At 37.0% G+C, this 16,650-nt stretch overlaps 2 protein-coding genes across 4 annotated transcripts in view; one reads left to right on the plus strand and one right to left on the minus strand.

Annotated features, from left to right (window-relative positions):
• Positions 1 to 1,019: 1,019 nt before the first annotated feature.
• Positions 1,020 to 12,289, plus strand: LOC106638840 (uncharacterized). 3 transcript variants are annotated; one of them, XM_014352209.3, is made up of 5 exons: positions 1,020 to 1,795; positions 1,881 to 2,033; positions 2,176 to 2,549; positions 2,718 to 4,881; positions 7,851 to 12,289. In XM_014352209.3, exons 1-5 carry the CDS (start codon positions 1,675 to 1,677, stop codon positions 9,260 to 9,262), a joined length of 4,224 nt encoding a protein of 1,407 aa, XP_014207695.2. In that variant the 5' UTR covers positions 1,020 to 1,674; the 3' UTR covers positions 9,263 to 12,289. The 3 variants fall into 3 exon arrangements, with proteins under 3 accessions (XP_014207695.2, XP_014207696.2, XP_014207697.2); XM_014352210.3 differs by having other exon boundaries at positions 2,718 to 4,647; XM_014352211.3 differs by lacking the exon at positions 1,020 to 1,795 and having other exon boundaries at positions 2,025 to 2,081.
• An 86-nt stretch (positions 12,290 to 12,375) lies between these two features.
• Positions 12,376 to 16,650, minus strand: part of LOC106638837 (COMM domain-containing protein 3) — a 39,795-nt gene continuing 35,520 nt past the window's right edge. Inside the window, exons 2-3 of the mRNA XM_023391901.2 lie at positions 12,788 to 13,059; positions 12,376 to 12,714 (exon numbers count right to left, since the gene is read on the minus strand). Of these exons, the coding sequence (XP_023247669.2) occupies positions 12,544 to 12,714; positions 12,788 to 13,059 (443 nt within the window). The 3' untranslated portion in view covers positions 12,376 to 12,543. The remainder of the gene's footprint in view (positions 12,715 to 12,787; positions 13,060 to 16,650) is intronic.

Genomic DNA, 16,650 nt, shown 5'->3' on the forward strand with positions numbered 1-16,650 from the left:
AGTAAGCGCACTTAGTTGTGTGGGGATTGGCGCTTGTGTTATTTAATTTATTTTAAATAAATGAATGGACCAGTAAATGCCCCGGGTTGTGTAGGGATTGGCGCTTGTGTTATTTAATTTATGTTAAATAAATAAAGGGACCAATAAGCGATCTGGGTTGTGTGGGGATTGGTAATTGTGTTATTTAATTTGTTTTAAATAATTGAATGGACCCGTAAACGGTCCGGATTGTGTGGGGATTGGCGCTTGTGTTATTTAATATATGTTAAATAAATAAAGGGACCAGGAAGCGCACTTAGTTGTGTGGGGATTGGCGCTTGTGTTATTGGGTGATATAATTGGGTAATATGTGTCTAAATAACGATAATGGTACCGTAGTTATTCTTATTGTATTTTTTATGTAAATGTTATTGTAGCGGCCTGTACGATTATTCGTCAGTATATTGGTGCACGTACGATTCTTCGTCGGAAAGAAGTGGCCTGTACGTTTTTTCGTCGGAATATATCAGAGCGTACGATTCTTCGTCGGAATATATCTGCGCGTACGATTCTTCGTCGGAATATATCTGCGTGTACGATTCTTCGTCGGAAAGAAGTGGCCTGTACGATTCTTCGTCGGAAAGAAGTGGCCTGTACGATTCTTCGTCGGAAAGAAGTGGCCTGTACGATTCTTCGTCGGAAAGATGTGGCCTGTACGATTCTTCGTCGGAAAGAAGTGGCCTGTACGATTCTTCGTCGGAAAGAAGTGGCCTGTACGATTCTTCGTCGGAAAGAAGTGGCCTGTACGATTCTTCGCTGGAATATATCTGCGCGTACGATTCTTCGTTGGATATTTTGTGGAGTACGATTCTTCGTAGGAGCCGTCGATATATACGTTCTGTCAACACGTTCATCAAGTCTAGTTAGAGACAACCTTACGGCTTGAAATCACTAGATCAGTTTTAAGCATTTTGACTCCGACCCGTCTCACCAAGAATTGGCTTGAACAAACCTTATGCTTTTTCTGGGGTCGCTTGGAGGCGCTCGGACTCGGAGTAGTTTAGTCGAACCATCTATAATGATGCTCCGTGTGCAGACTATACGGCGCGCAAGTTGTCAACTAATTGCGCAAGTAAATAGGACTACTATACTTACTATTGTCAATTTATCAGGAGTGAAAAACGAATGTGTAGGTGTGCATGGCAGAGCGACGGAAATTAAAGGTGTATTTGGAGCATCAATGATTTATTGGTACAACGATGCGTTTTTCTCATTTGGGACACGTCATCCAAAGAATGACTCGAGGTCTACTAAAACAGAGAGACCTGTGGTGCTAATTCTGTAATTCCAAGTGCGGATTGATGCCAATTTCGCCAATGCCACGCGGGGCATCGAGAAAGTATCGTTTACAAATGTTCAACATCATCTATATCGACGCTGTCCAAAATTTTGTCTTGTCATAACCTATTCACCAGAGAGCTGCTTTCTCTGTCTCTCTCGTGCCGAATGTTCGAGTGTTTAGTGGGCACCTTGCGTGTGTGTTCGCTTTGCTTATAGTGTATTTATATCCACGTATATACTCAGTTGATGGTGTCGATGACAGTGTCGAGACTGTCGAGTGTCAAGTGGAGAAGAAACAATAATTCTCTCTTGAAGTTTTGACGTTGCTTCTGTCGTCATCAGCATTTAATCAATATGTCAGGCCAGAGTGGAGGACAACGCCTACGCCTGTGTATGCTTAATGAGCATTTAACGTGCAGAGTATGTGGGGGCTATTTCGTCGACGCCACCACGATCACGGAGTGTCTACATACATGTAAGAATAACAGTGATTTTGAGATTTTCCGTAAAACTCGTTTTTCATTTAATCTTCATCATAATTTATTCGTGTGCCTTCACAGTTTGTAAAAGTTGCATTGTCAAACATTTGGACAGAAGCAAGTATTGTCCAGTTTGTGGTATCCAAGTCCATAAAAGCAAACCTTTGTTGAATATCAGGCCTGACCAAGCTCTTCAAGACATTGTTTATAAATTGGTGCCTAGTTGTTACCAAAGTAAATGACGCTTTTTCGAATACACTACTCGTTATTCCAATATACACAGTATTTTATTTGTTACAATTATGTTCTCGATGATTGTTTTTACAATCCTGTTTATTATGATTTATTTATTGAAAAAAAAAAAAAAAATTTTCAGATGAAATGCGATATCGCAAGGAATTTTATGATAAACATCCTGACGAGAGAAGTAAAGTGACAACTTCAGAAGCTATGGGAGAACCTACAGAAACTTTTATTTATTCTCCAGATGAGTCATTGAGTTTATCCTTAGAATATTATAGTCCACAAGCTGTTGATAAAACTTTCAATGACCAGGAAGCAGCATCAAAAATCTTACCAAGACGGTACCTTCGATGTCCTGCTGCAGTAACAGTGTTTCATCTTCAAAAGCTAATCAGGGCAAAATATGGATTAAGTGAAGCCCATAGGGTCGATATAATGTACAAAGAAGAATCTTTGGGAGCCACGTACACATTAATGGATATTATGTACATTTATCATTGGAGGAGGGTATGTAAAAACAATTTTTTAAGTCAAACACTGTATCAAAAATTTGTTTAATTTTTTCTTAATATTTGTAAAAATAAAACGTAATTTCGCCTTAGTGATAAATCAATAGTACTTTGTATGCAAAAGTGTAGATCTTTCAACTTTTTTGTTAAACTTTATTGTTTACAGAAAGTTCCACTTCACTTAAGCTACAGAATATTTGAATCAGCTATAAAACAAGTTAAGTTGTCAAATGACAATGATGATTTTAAACAACCGCTCTCTAATAGTAATATGGAAGTGGATTCGAAGGATGACGGACAGTCTGTTAAACGGGAATGGAAAGAGGTTCAGTTAAAAATTTCTGAAACGGGAGTGATGAGTGTGACAGATATAACGAGTTTGGATTCAAAAAAGAGTACCAAAGTCAATGAGATTAATACGCAGAGTGTAAGTGTGGATCAGGCGTCCCTGAACTCGTACAATATAAACACGACTGTCGCGACAGAAGAAGCAGAATCTTTTTTTAGAAGTGCAAAAGTGCAGCAAAGTAGCGTGCCCCAAAAAAATGAAAAATTACAGGAAGAAAAAAATAGCGTTGCACTTGATAGTTCGAATGAGGCATTTCATAATAATGTCAAAAGCGAAAAAATGGAAGTTAAACCGATAGATCAGCGAGATTTGTCGATTGAACTATTAAAAAGTGCCACTGAGAGTAACAAATCCTTAAAAACAGTCCTCGAAGATTCTGCCCAGGAATCGTTAGATGAAAATCAAACGCAAACGCAACTACTGGTACAAGAACAAGTCAAAATGGAATCTGTCTTTGCTTGTATATTTGAAAAGCAAACTCTCGAGAAACATCTAAATCCATATAACATCATAAAAACTGATAGTGGAGAAGTCAAGGTAGATACTAATGCAAAGCAGAATGCGAAAGCTGGTTCAAAAATCAATGCACTTAGCGCAAAACTGCAATTTCGGCCAAAGACGGGTAAAAGTACGAATACATACACCAAAAAATCAGCCTCATTCATAGTAAAGAAGAGAACTTTGTCGCCGCCTGTAAATCACACTAAGATTAAGGCTCTAAAAACCACGTTGAAATCCGATGTAAAATCATCGTTGCTTTTGAAAAGTTCTTCCAACAGTCAATCTTTAGAGCCAAAAGTGCCACCAGCATCAAGTTGTGCTGCGATTGCACCCACTACTCATGTCCAAAGTGGCATATTGAATACCTCGTCGGCTTTTGAAAAAGCTCCTTCTGGGGTATCTACCTCTGCTAACTCTTACTATCACCAGCAAAACAAAAACATTTCTCAGCCAATAGCTCAAGGCAGCGAAGCTTCAATCTCAGTTGGATTAACTGTATCAACCTCAACAATGGAAATTCAAGCAAGTCACAACAGTTGGATGCCTGAGCCAGCTAGCAGCCAGAAAAACTTGACCGACAAAGCAGCGATCGTGGACAAACAGCTACGTTCGTTACCCGGGATGCCACAAATCGGCAAGGAAATTTTGTGTTCGACCACAGCGGCAAGTGGTTCACCTACCAGCGTGAGGCGTCTGAGCATTCAGACACCTTCAATGAGCATCTACTACAGTAGTTCATCGAAACATAAGCCGCCAACGTCGAAAGCAAACTACGATACCACAAGCATGTATTCAGTGTCGTCAGGTCTGGATGCTGCGCCGATCTCATTAACAAAATCATCATTGGTGGCGAGTTCTCGTAAGGATGCAGTTACAAAGGGCACGACTGTTAACGAGATTTGCGACAAAATTCGCAGTAGCTCAAAACTTGTTACCGATAACTTGAAAGACAAAAACAAGCTTGAGGCGCAACAATGCGACAAGCCAGAGATACTAGAACTACTTAAAATCTCAAAAAAAAACGAAGCTCTGGACGCTACTCATGCCAAACACGTACCGAATATTCCTAATATGCCGATCTACACCCCAAGCAACAGCCAGTACCAACAGATGCAGCAAGGCGCTGAGCCAAAAGATAACGTCAAAAAGCCGGTGGCGGCAATCGCGCCGTCATCGCAAGGATTGATAATGGCTGCTGTCCATCATCAGGTGCATCACGAGCAACAGAAGCAAACAGCCGATGCAAGTAAGCAGCAGCAGCAGCAACAACAACATTCAAGTGCATCTTACAAGACACTGCGTTTCCCTCCAAAAAATTGGAATCCAACTTTATCCAAGAACAATTACGTAGCAGCTAAGAATCAAGCTAAAGAACTTCAGGCAGCTTTTAGTGCCGCTGCCGACGGCAGTAGCTTACATAGACAGATACCCTTGAAACCACCTAAAATATTTAAAAATAAAAATACGCCTCGATTTTTAGGTAATTCAAACTAATTAATCAATTAATTATAATGACCATAAAGTCTTAGTATTAAATGCTTAGATAAACTTAAAATCAAGTTGCAGTGATAGTTTGTTAGTTATTATGCATCTTATAATTATTAGCAGACTTATAGGTATTTGACATACTTAATTAAAACATGAGACAGTAAAGTACAGAAATCAAAACTTGAAGCCAGGATTACTAGGTCATGTGTTTCTCTTTTAAAGTTTTAATTTAACTTTTCTGGATTTCAACTTTATCAAGTATGTTTCGAAATTTCATACCATTGACATTTCATTTGCAAAATATGTTAATGTGTTTCAATTAAAATTGACTTGATACTACTATTGCTGAGTTTATTGTATGACAAATAAGCGCCTAAGTATTAAGGAGATTTTTATAAAATTAATTACTTGGCGCAAAATAAAAGTTACTGATTTCTTTAAAAAATATAAACCAGTGGTTAATGGGTGCTTGGGTATCCAAGCTTCAAGTTATATTTCTCTTACAATCAATATGAGAATGCAGATAGAATGTTTAGGAAATAACATTTTAAATAACCCACAGCGTTGTATGTATCAAAGGTGGTGCAATTATCGTTGGAATAAGGATATTCAGTAATTGGGTGTGGTTTCAATAAAAATTGTAGTATTAAATAAATGAACAATTACAAAAAAATAGAGGACATGGATAAGACAAGTACAGTATAGTCATGGTACGACGAGGTACCACGGGGCTCCATCACGGCTTTTGATATCTCGCAAAAGTCTGTATTTTTTCGATAATTCTTATACTGCGCATGTGCTCAACTATAATTTTACTTAAATTATCGAAAAAAATACTGACTTTTGCGAGATATCGAAAGCCGTGATAGAGCCCCCAGGCTGGCCAGTATGAAACTACCCGCAATCGTCAAATCTTCCAAATATTTCAAAACAACTTAGAGGGAGCGTAATTGGTGGCGTCGTCCTAGATTTTTTCGCTGTCAGTTTTCTTTTAGAATCATGTTGATTAGACCCTATATAAAAGTCATGTTGCCAGTTCGCAACCTGGTCACAATTTGTTCAAACAAATTTATACAAAAAATTTCATCAGTTTTTTTTTATCTTAAAAAAAATATTTTCATATTCTTTGGCACATTCTCAACAAAAACTGCTTGTAAAGTATATACTTACAAACCCTACATAGTTCGAGTAAAAAATTCTTTAAGATTTGAAAAATACAACTTTTCCAATTTTCAGACATGGCAAAGTATGAAAATAAATAATTTTCTAATGACACACCACGTCATCATTAATTATAAACCTTTCTCTACAATATCTAAGAAAGAAAATATCGAAAAGTTAAGTGGAAACATTTGTTTTTGGCTGTTAACATTTAGAGCATTTCAGTGCGCTCGCCCGTAATAGAGTAGTATATTACCTATGTGCTTCAGCGTGTCGTGAAAACCCATGTAGGTATATGCTCATATGTGCGCGCACACTGAAATGCTCGAAATGTTAACTGCGGAAAAGAATGTTGCCACTTGATTAATAGAAATTTTTTTTTTGGAGATTGTAGAGGATGGTTTATAGTTAATGCTGACGTGGTGTGCCTTGTGAAAATGTTTTAGTTGCATACTTTTCCAAGGCTCTGAAAATTGGAAAAGTATTTTTCAAAACTTAAGGAATTTTTTACTCGAAATCTGTAGGGTTTGTAAGTATATACGTTTCAAGTAGTTTTTTGTTTAGAATGGGCCAAAGAATATGAAAATATTTTTTTTTAGATAAAAAATAACAACTAATGAAACTTTTTATAAAAAATTTTTAAATAAATTGTGACAAGGTTGCGAGCTAGCAACATGACTATTATCATTACGAAAGGTCTAATAAACATGATTTTAAAAGAAAACTGACTGCGGAAAAATCTAGGACGACGCCACCGATTTCACCCCCTCTATCTTCCTATGCACTAATATGATGACATTTCTAACGTCGCGCTAGCATATGTCACATAAGCTCTCACACTCACCCTCAGTCGCGTACACAACACAATTTATCAATTTATGAAAGGAAAAAAAAAATTGATATGATAATACATACTGGAAATAAAAAACTTTATCCATGGACCCTCGTCTTAATAAATCTATACGGAAAAAAAAAATTGAAGTAACGTAAAACTTTGAAGAAAAATGTTAAAATTGAATTAACAATTGTTTATTTATTTCAAAATCAACAAAATAATAAAAATAAAACGAAAGTTCATTAATGTATCGGAAAGCTGCTACTAAAAAATATTTTTTTCAATTTTTCGAAAAAAAAAGATACTCAAATTCATAAATAACTTATTAATGCGTATGACAAATCTTCAACAACACATGAAGTAATTAATAGTAAAAAAATACTTCAATTGAAAATAAGTAACGATCCACAACTCAACAGAAATAAGAGATACACTTACCTACTGTTATATCTGTCCTTCCGGTTATAGTCCGCTTTATGGTCCGGAAGGACAGATATGTACCTACATACTTCACAAACTCAGCTCATGGCTGAGTTGATCGATGCTCGGTTCGCGTACAGATCACCGGTTCATATCCTACGAGATTTTTTTTTTTTTTCAATTTAATTTAATGTAATAATTTTTAAATATTATAAGTAATTTAAGTAATTTAAATTCTTAAAATTCAAAATTTACTTTCTTCAAAACACATTAGGAAAGTGGAAGTAAAATGTAAAATTAACTTTCATTACATATTTTTTCAAGCTTAAAATTTTAAAATTGTTTTTAGTGACTCACAAGTACTTAAAACTACTTTATTATTATTATTTTCATCATCATGATCATCATTATCATTACTAATTTTGTTATTATTTATAACTTAAAAAATTTGCATAAAAGAAATCCATCATTTCAATGGTTACCGCACTTGAAACTCTGTTCTGAGTATTTTTGCAGTACTGATACACATTTTTTTTAAACTTCAGGTAATCCAGCATCCGGTGTTAAACCCATGTACGGCGTGGTAAGCGATCAACTTAAAGAAAAGGACCAGTCAAGCAGCATAGCAAAGAACAGCCCAACATTGACCAAAATCGATCCGCATACTCTCTCACCCATAATCACGGGCCAAAACTCTATGGGTACTCCGCTACCTTACTCGCCCACAACCCGGAACAGCAGCTACCACAATAGCCCGTACCAGCGAAACAGCGGTGGCTCGTCCGTCAGTAGCTCGCTAAGAAACTCACCAGTCAACATACTCTCGACCAGTCCCTTTATCCCATCGCACACACCAAATACCAATCCCCGTATCATCTACTTCCCATCTGCGGCAGGCTACAGTCCCGACGCTAGCCACCTATCTAATCCGTTGATCCGGCCGCCAATACAACCACCTCCAAGTGCCTTCCACTGCAGCCTACCGCCATCGATAAATAAGCTTTATCAGCGCTCGGGCTACCTGGCTCAACCACAAACGAGCGTCGTTACCGCTTTTAATACTGCTGCTGCCACCAGTGCTGGTTTTCCAGCTACGAGCAGTGGAAGCCAGCGGCTGCAGATAACGTCGCCCAACAGCCACTCTTCACCAATGGCCTCGATACCCTCGTCTGCTTCAAAGTCGCCAAAAATGTTGTTGACTTCATCTGGCACGGCAGTTCCCTCGCTCGCAGGTATGAATCTTGTAACGACTTCGACTGCGTCTCTAGCCGACAGTATTGCCCTGCAACTAACTGCTAAGCGCGAACACCACAACATCTTTGATATAATGCGGCCTGAAAGTATGAAACCGCCAAGTGCCGACACTAATAGCTCAATGTCGCCGGTATCGACGACTCATGCTGTCAGCCCCAAAGTCAACATCTGCGATGTCGAACTAAAAGGCACCAATGCTAATGTGTCATCGACGACGATGATGAAGAAAAAGAAAAGCGGCGCAACCAATTTTACGGATTCTCCAACTAAAAACGCCGTGAGCATAGTTTCTACAAGCACAACGCTAGGGGCTAAAGATACCGTCGATAAAAAGAATAAGAATCGGACTAGGGTTAACGGGAACATTTCTCTCCCAACGCCACTACTGAATATTGAAAAGCCAAAGGACCCGGGCGTTGAGGCACATACACAGCAGGAACAAGTTACAGGGACATTGGAAGATAACAGGTGTATTCTTAATGGATCAAACGGCAAATCAATGTCGTCGTCGCCGAGGAAGTTGACAGATGACGAGAGTGCGTTGACGCAGGAAGAATCTAATGAAGGTCAAGCAAAACAGGCCAACAGTACTATTCAGTCGAAGCAGAAGAAAAGCTCGACTGGTCCGGGTACGGAAAACCCTTCGTCGACACCTAGTAACAAAGGAAATAACGAGGCTCGAGACAAAAAAGCCAAGTCTTAATTTTTAATTCGTCAAGTCGCATCGTTAATCTTTTGGGACAATTAAAGGCGTGTTTCTTGGTAATGATGTACATTTGTATAAATATGCGGCCAAGATCGTGTTTGTCGATTAATTATTTAATGATACATTTCGAGATTTTATTGCTGTACAGTTAACAGCAACTTTTGTTGAGCACACTATTTGTCCCAATTACTTAATTGCTTGGACGCTCGAATTTATTTTTGAACTTTTTGTTTAAATTGTTAGCTATTGAATGCAACAGTCTCGGTTTACATAATTTTGAGTAAAACAGTCATCTTTATTTTTAATTGCATTAAACAAATTTAGTGTCAAGTTTTTTGTCATTGAAATGTAATATTTAATCGACTATTTAGTATTAAGCTTTGAAAATTGAAATATTTTCTGCAAATCGTTGTTTATTATTTTTTAAATCTTAATACCAGTACAAATTTTCATATCTTAGTGTTTGATGAGAAGAATTATATAGATGTGATATATATATGGGTCATTGTAAAAAAATTTGGGCTTTTCACGTCCTTGCCCTTTACAAACAGCTAAATTGTTAAACTCATATTTATATACGAAAATTTTATTAAAAGTAGTTGTGTTTTTCTGTATTCATACGAAAAATCTCGAATCAGGTATTATTTGCAAGCTTTAACAAAGTATATAGTGTTAAAATGTCATTACCGTAACCTGCCTTCGATAAGAATTTCATATTCTCTACCTTCTTTAAAAAAAATTTCGATTCTTTTAATTTTTTATATCGAAATATCTTATAAAGTTAAGTCAAAAACCTACTTAACTGTATGGAAAAAAAATTCTTAAAAAATTTTCCATAGTACACATTGTCTCTCAAATTGTGTCTCTTTATTTTGTTAATTTCAAAGTTCTCGCATAAATTCTTGCAGTACAATCGCTTTTTCGACTTCAGTGGAGTCACCGCCGACGTTATCTATTTTTATTTGTATAGCCCATGTTGACAAACTTGCAAGGCAGTTGAAAAATTGAAAAACTTTTTTTGCAATAGTTTTTTTTTCGTGCACTTAACAAAATAATGAAATCGGTCATTACCGTAACCGGCTTTATCTTGTAAAGGTGTATGTACATATTTTAAGTGGTGAGAAATAAAATTAGATGGTAAGTACAAGTAATAAATGCGCGGAAAACATTTTAAAATATATGTTGAGTGTATAGAAATCCATTTTTTAAGACGATTTGTCATTATCGTAACCACAAAAAATGAATTTTACTGTTAATTATTTTAACGGTCACATTTTTTCGCGTAGGTTGCAGGTTTATGGACTTGGAATGGCGACGGTTTTGAGAAAAAATACACAAAGTTCCGTTAAATTAAAAAAGTTCGAAGTTAATGAAGAAATAAAAGCGAAAGTAAAAAAAATAAAATATTCAACTAATATAATAAATAAAAAAAAGGTTTCTTAGAAAAAAGTATGAAATTAGACAAAAATGGAGAAAAAGTAAAAAAGTAGCATAATAAACTTGAAGAAAGTTCTGAAAAACATCAAAATTATCTTAGTTCTGATAAAGTGTGTCATTACTGTAACGACCGAAAATCTGAAATTTGTACGCATCCAGAGATGCTTACGTATTTAGGAGGTCCCACTAATTTTTTCTCTTAGTTTTTACCTTACAAATCATGATAGAGCGAATGAAAGTGATTATAAGACTAATTTTGTCTGGGGTCAAAATGACTCTTTAATCGCCCTAGGTTTTTTGCAATGGCCCATATATAAATATGCATAACCAGAAACAAATTAGCTGCTTATGGTGCATTCCTGTGTGCATCTTAAAATTTTTTATTCCAATCCATTTATCAAACTATATTCTTTGAGATGCTACTTTGTTAAAGATTTCATAAATTTTCTTCTTTTTGTTTTAGTTACTGCCTCTAAATTGAATAAAATAATGTATTACACCTCTTTAAATAGATTGTACAAAGATACACGCTATTTTACATTCAATACTAAATTATTGTTAGAAGCACATTACGAAATATTTTTTGTACATCCAAACGCCTTTTTTTCTTTTCAGAATTTATGCATCCTGTTTTGGAATGGATGAAATAAATTCAAATTGAGTATATATATTTTCTATGACTGTAAATATAAATTTTTAATGTAAGAATTCAGTGAGACGAGTTTTTTGCGTATCTACAAAGTGATAATCAATTCTTCATAATGTGATGTAAGAAGTCTTGACTAAAGTTCAGAAACGTCACTTGAAAACATGTTTTCAATTTAAGAATACAAAAACAATGATAAACTAATTTTCCTCATCGTTATGGACATTCTACAGAAATTAAGTAAAATCGTTAAAAAAAATGAATGGTAACATGTGGGATGCACTTAATTGAATTAATTAATATTAGTGACTTAAAATGGAGGAAGCCGTTTAGAACCATAGTTTGAAAAATTTTTATAATTATTAGTCTCGAATATTTTTTTCATCAAATCATGCGCATTTGGCATCTTGCTTTTTTTTAGTTTTTCGATTGCAGTTTATTCTATTTTAACTGTACTTATACATTGACGCTGTACCACAAACGATTAAAAATTAAAATATTCGAGGACTAAAAAAGAGATCTAGTAGTGAAATCTCAGAGGCCTTATCATATCTTAATCATAATTGAGTAAATAGACGCGGAATGAAGTTAATTGATAAAAATTGTGCAACTTATACTTTGCAAGTCTAGTTCGTAATATATACCGCTGCGATGGTTAAACACCCATTTTCTCATACAAGGGATCATGTGGAATTTTCTTCAATTAAAAAAATGAGAATGTTTCTTTTCAAAACTTATAATACAGGATAAGTTGTCACTCACAAATAAAAACAGTTTTTACGGCTAAAAAAAATTTTAAAAACAAGTCAGACATGTTTGAAATTTATAAATGAAAATGTAATAACTGGCATGTGTTAAGCAAGGTGTAAATTGTCATTTTGGAATATGAACTCCAATTTATATTTGTACATAGTATATCATGTTTAAAGAATTTATTTACAAACCAGTAATTAAGAATTACTAGTATAATTATATATTTAATACTCAATAAACTATTGAATATAATTTTTTGTTATCAAAAAATCAAATTCCTACGTAATATAGTTCACAAAAGAATAATGCATTTTAAATTGGTTAGTGGAAAGTTATGTTTTTTTCTTTAATTATTTCATTAATTTATATTATTAATTTTCTAATCTACACTGTAAAAAGGTGTTCACAGAATTACCGAATTGTAAAATTTTTAAAAATAGTTTCATTGTGTGGTCAGCTTTTCTAAATGTCGAGCTGTGTCTTTCAACTTGCATACCAATTCTTGAACCTCTTGAATAGTGCATACAAACTTAACACATTCAACTTTACCATTCTTTATTGTGCTAAGTGACATGTTACACGTGGGAAGACTAGCTGTATAGTTTGTACTGGACTGAAAAAAATTGGTTTATTTGGTTATTTAAAAAGTTACATTTCCTAAATCTTTACATTCCCTAAAAAATTACCTTAACACAATAATTCAGTTGCCAGTCTACATCAATAATATGCGGTAGTGCGCTTCCAATCGACTCCAAGAATTCTTTAATTTGTTCTTTGTAACTGAAGTAACATTTACAGAGTTTATCAATACAAGATCTGGTCAATGTTGTGCACTGTAATAAGTTAAACAATCCTTCTAGATCACTGTCATGTTTTGCAGCTTCAATAAGCACTTTAGTAATGTCTGCATGTGCAATTTTAACGACATCCGGCATTGAACCATAAATTTCAGTAAAATCTAAACATATGTAATGGTTATTGATTTGTAAAAACATAGTGATTACTTTCCTCCGCTATATTACAACACTGAGTCTATTTGTACCAAATCCACGTAAGTAAATACGTAGATACTACACAGTACAGATAACACCTGGAGAGGTGTGTGAATAATATTATTATTTACTTTGTTATCATAATCCTTACATCCACGTGAACGTGGATACAGCTCTACTTATATCCACTTATTTACGTGAACTTGGTGCGAATAAATATATGCTCCGTTTGAAGCCGAATATAAAAAATAGTTCTAACAAAAAAAAAAAATCAGTACGTACAAATACACTACTTAAAAAGTATTAGAAATTATAGTTTTAATTTATTATTAAAATGTAGCAAGTAAATACGCATACGCTATTCATGGAATGTATGTACATATATATGGACACGCAATTCGGCAGTTCTTCTCTTCTTCTTAGTGGGTTTTGGTGGCTCTAATTTGGCTGCTTGTTAGCAGCGTAATCCGAACGGCCATTAACGAAACTGATCCCAACGTCTCGCTAGCCCGCGCCCAGCGGGATGGATCTCGGCGCCCTCCGCCGTGAGTGAAGCGGTGGTGAACCTCGCCTCATCGCACTGGACTAGCGAGCGCGAAGACCCGACGGGCGTGGACTGCGGGACGTGATAGGGCGCGCGGTTTAGAAATAAAAAGTATAAGTGCATTGCAGGGGTTAGAGGGTGTATATGTAGGGGTGGGTGTGAATAAGAATGCCGTGTCGGGATGATTATTGGGAAGTAAAGTAATACAGTGGGAAATGAGCTTGAGTCTAGTACATTAGTAGGTAGTGTTACGATGAATTTAGAGAGAAATGTTGCATTTGCGGAGAAAGTTGTGTAGAATTGAAATAAGTTTGACTGATGGGGTGGCTAAGAGGAAGGAGCTTATTGTGTAGGGGGGGTATAGCTTTAGTTTGGAGAGTATTTTGAGGAGAGGGTTGAAGAGGAGAGGCTCGTTGGGAGTTGAAGCGTTCGCAGGACCAAAAAATGTGGTTTAGGTCTTCAATGGCATTGCCGCATTGGCAGTTGGGGTCTGGGATGAGGTTTTTGAGATGAAGGCTGAAGGCCAGGTTGTAGTGGTTGGAACGCATTCTGCTGAAAGATGTGACTTGTTCCCTTGACAGGGGGAGAGAATGGAATCAGGGTTTTGCGGAGGGTTTGAAGCTGATATCGAATAGAAAAGACCTTTTCCAGAGTTGTCATCTTTAAGGAGTTGGATGAATTTTGAGGAGATTTGTGAGTTGAATAGGGCTTGGTAATCCGAGAAAGGGAGAGGGTAGTCCAGTAGTAGGCTATCGGCTATGGCTTCTTTTGCAAGTAGGTCAGCTTTGTGTTGCCCGGGATGCCTTTATGGCTGGGGATCCAGGTTAGGATGACTAAAATGTTTAAGGAATGTAGTTCGTAAAGGATTTTCTTGATACGGTGAATGGTTACATGAGGTGATACGTTTAGGGGGGATGTGTCAGCTAAGGATTCGAGGCTGCTGAGTGAATCAGTAAAGATGATTGCATTGTTAAGATTTTTGGAGGATATATAGCCAAGAGTAAGGTAAATAGCAAGAGCCTCTGCCGTGAATATAGAGGCTGGTGGAGATAAGCAGCCTTTGAATGTATAGTTGATTGGAGAGGGACAGTGAAAGGCCAGGCCAGTATTGGATGTAGTGTTAATTTTGGAGCCGTCAGTGTAGAATGGGGTGTAAGTAGAGATGATATTATTAAATTGGTGCAGAAATTCTGATTGTGGTTTAAGAGCTTTGTTCATGACAGAGCCTTTAGTTAAAATGATGTGGGGCATGAATTGTTGGCTCTCCATAGAGAAAAAATAGCAAGGGGGTACCGAGTTGGAGTAGATGTGAGACTTGTGTGGGGAGAGTTTGTTAAGGGCGAGTATAAGGGGGTGGTTAAGGAGCCTGGTACAGTTTGGATTTAATGCGTTTTGAAGAAGTGTGGTGATTGAAGAAATGGAGGGGTTGCTGTCTATTGAGAGACATTTGGTGATGTAATTAAGAGCTAGTTTTTCTTGTCTTAAGGGTAAGGGGGTGATTTTGGATTCAGTGTAGATACAACTCTGTTTGGAGTAGAGTTTCGTAGACCAAGGGCAGCTCTAATGGCTTGTCTTTGGATAACGCCTAGTTTGTGCATGAAGGAGCTGTTAAGGGGGAAAATGCATGGTAGAGAATAGTCGAGTGAGCCTTGCACCCGTGTTGATATGGGTGAGCGCCCCACCAGGTTTTTCGAAGGCTGCGAATGAGGTTGACTGTAGTGGAGCATTTTAGGGTTAGGTGGTTGAGGTGTTTGAACCAGGAGAGTTTGCTGTCTAGATGAACCCCAAGGAATTTAGCAGAGTTGGATGCTTGGATGGAGGAGTTTTCAAATTTTATGGAGAATTGTGACGGATCTATTACATTTTTAGTGAATATAACTAAGTAGGATTTAGGGAGAGAGATAGAGAGGCCTTGCTTGTTAAGGTATCTGTTGGCTTTAGGGAGGTTGGATTCAATAGTGTCCACACAAAACTCGGGGTCATCGGATGAGGCAAAAATGGCTATATCGTCGGCAAAGTTGATGAGTTTGCAAGGTAGGTCTAGGTATTTTGCGAGGTCCTTGGTGCCTATGTTATAGAGGGTGGGGCTGGAGATGCAGCCTTGAGGGAGACCCTAGTAGGAGTGGAAGGGGCCTGATAGTTCTTTGTTAATTTCGAAAGTGATGAGTCTCGAGGAGGTGAGATTGTAGAAGAATTGGCAGATATTCTCGGGTAGCCCAATGTTTTTCAGTGTGTGTATTAGTGTGCCTGGGTCGATACAGTCGAAGGCACTTTTCACGTCGAGGAAGAGGGCGGCGGTGTAGCCATTGTTGGCGAAGCTGGAGTAAATAGAGGAGGTAAGAATGGAGAGGTTGTCAATGCAGGATCTGTTTTTGCGAAATCCGAATTGAAGGGGGGAAAGGAGGTGATGGTGTTCAAGCCACCATGTGAGTCTACTATGGATCATTCTTTCAAGGAGTTTAAGAGGAGATTGGGCTAGAGATATTGGTCTATATTTGTTGGATGCATTTTTCGGAATGAAAAAGATTAGATACTCTCTCCAGGCTTTTGGGAAGAGACCTTGGGAGAATATTCCGTTGAATAGTTCGAGGAGGGATGTGATAATGTTGCTAGGAAGGTTGTTGATGATAATGTTGTCAATTTTGTCAAGGTCTGGAGTGGAATTAGGTTTGGAACGGGTTTTCTTGATAGCGCTGTTAATTTCGGATTCAGTAAAAGGTTTGGAGAAAAAGTCTAAGGTATCCTGTGTGGCTGAGAAGGAGGAGGGAAAGTTAGGGAAAAAGCATGAGTCGGGGCAGAGAGAATGTATGAGGTTTTTCATAGAATCTATGTTTGACTGGTTTGTGGGTGAGGGAGAGGCTGGAAGAGCTTTGTGCCGAAAGCTTCTGACAGTGTTCCAAATGACAGTTGGTGAGGATGTTGGGGAAAGACTTTCGCAGAATTTTTCAAAGGATTCGGATTTATGTTTTTTGAAGGTGGCCTTGGCGAATCTTCCGGCTTCGACATGAGAATC

The sequence above is a fragment of the Copidosoma floridanum genome, unplaced genomic scaffold (genome assembly GCF_036245765.1).
Source record: "Copidosoma floridanum isolate Cflo_tuat_1 unplaced genomic scaffold, Cflo_Japanese_pri ptg000040l, whole genome shotgun sequence".
Classification (NCBI taxonomy): domain Eukaryota; kingdom Metazoa; phylum Arthropoda; class Insecta; order Hymenoptera; family Encyrtidae; genus Copidosoma; species Copidosoma floridanum.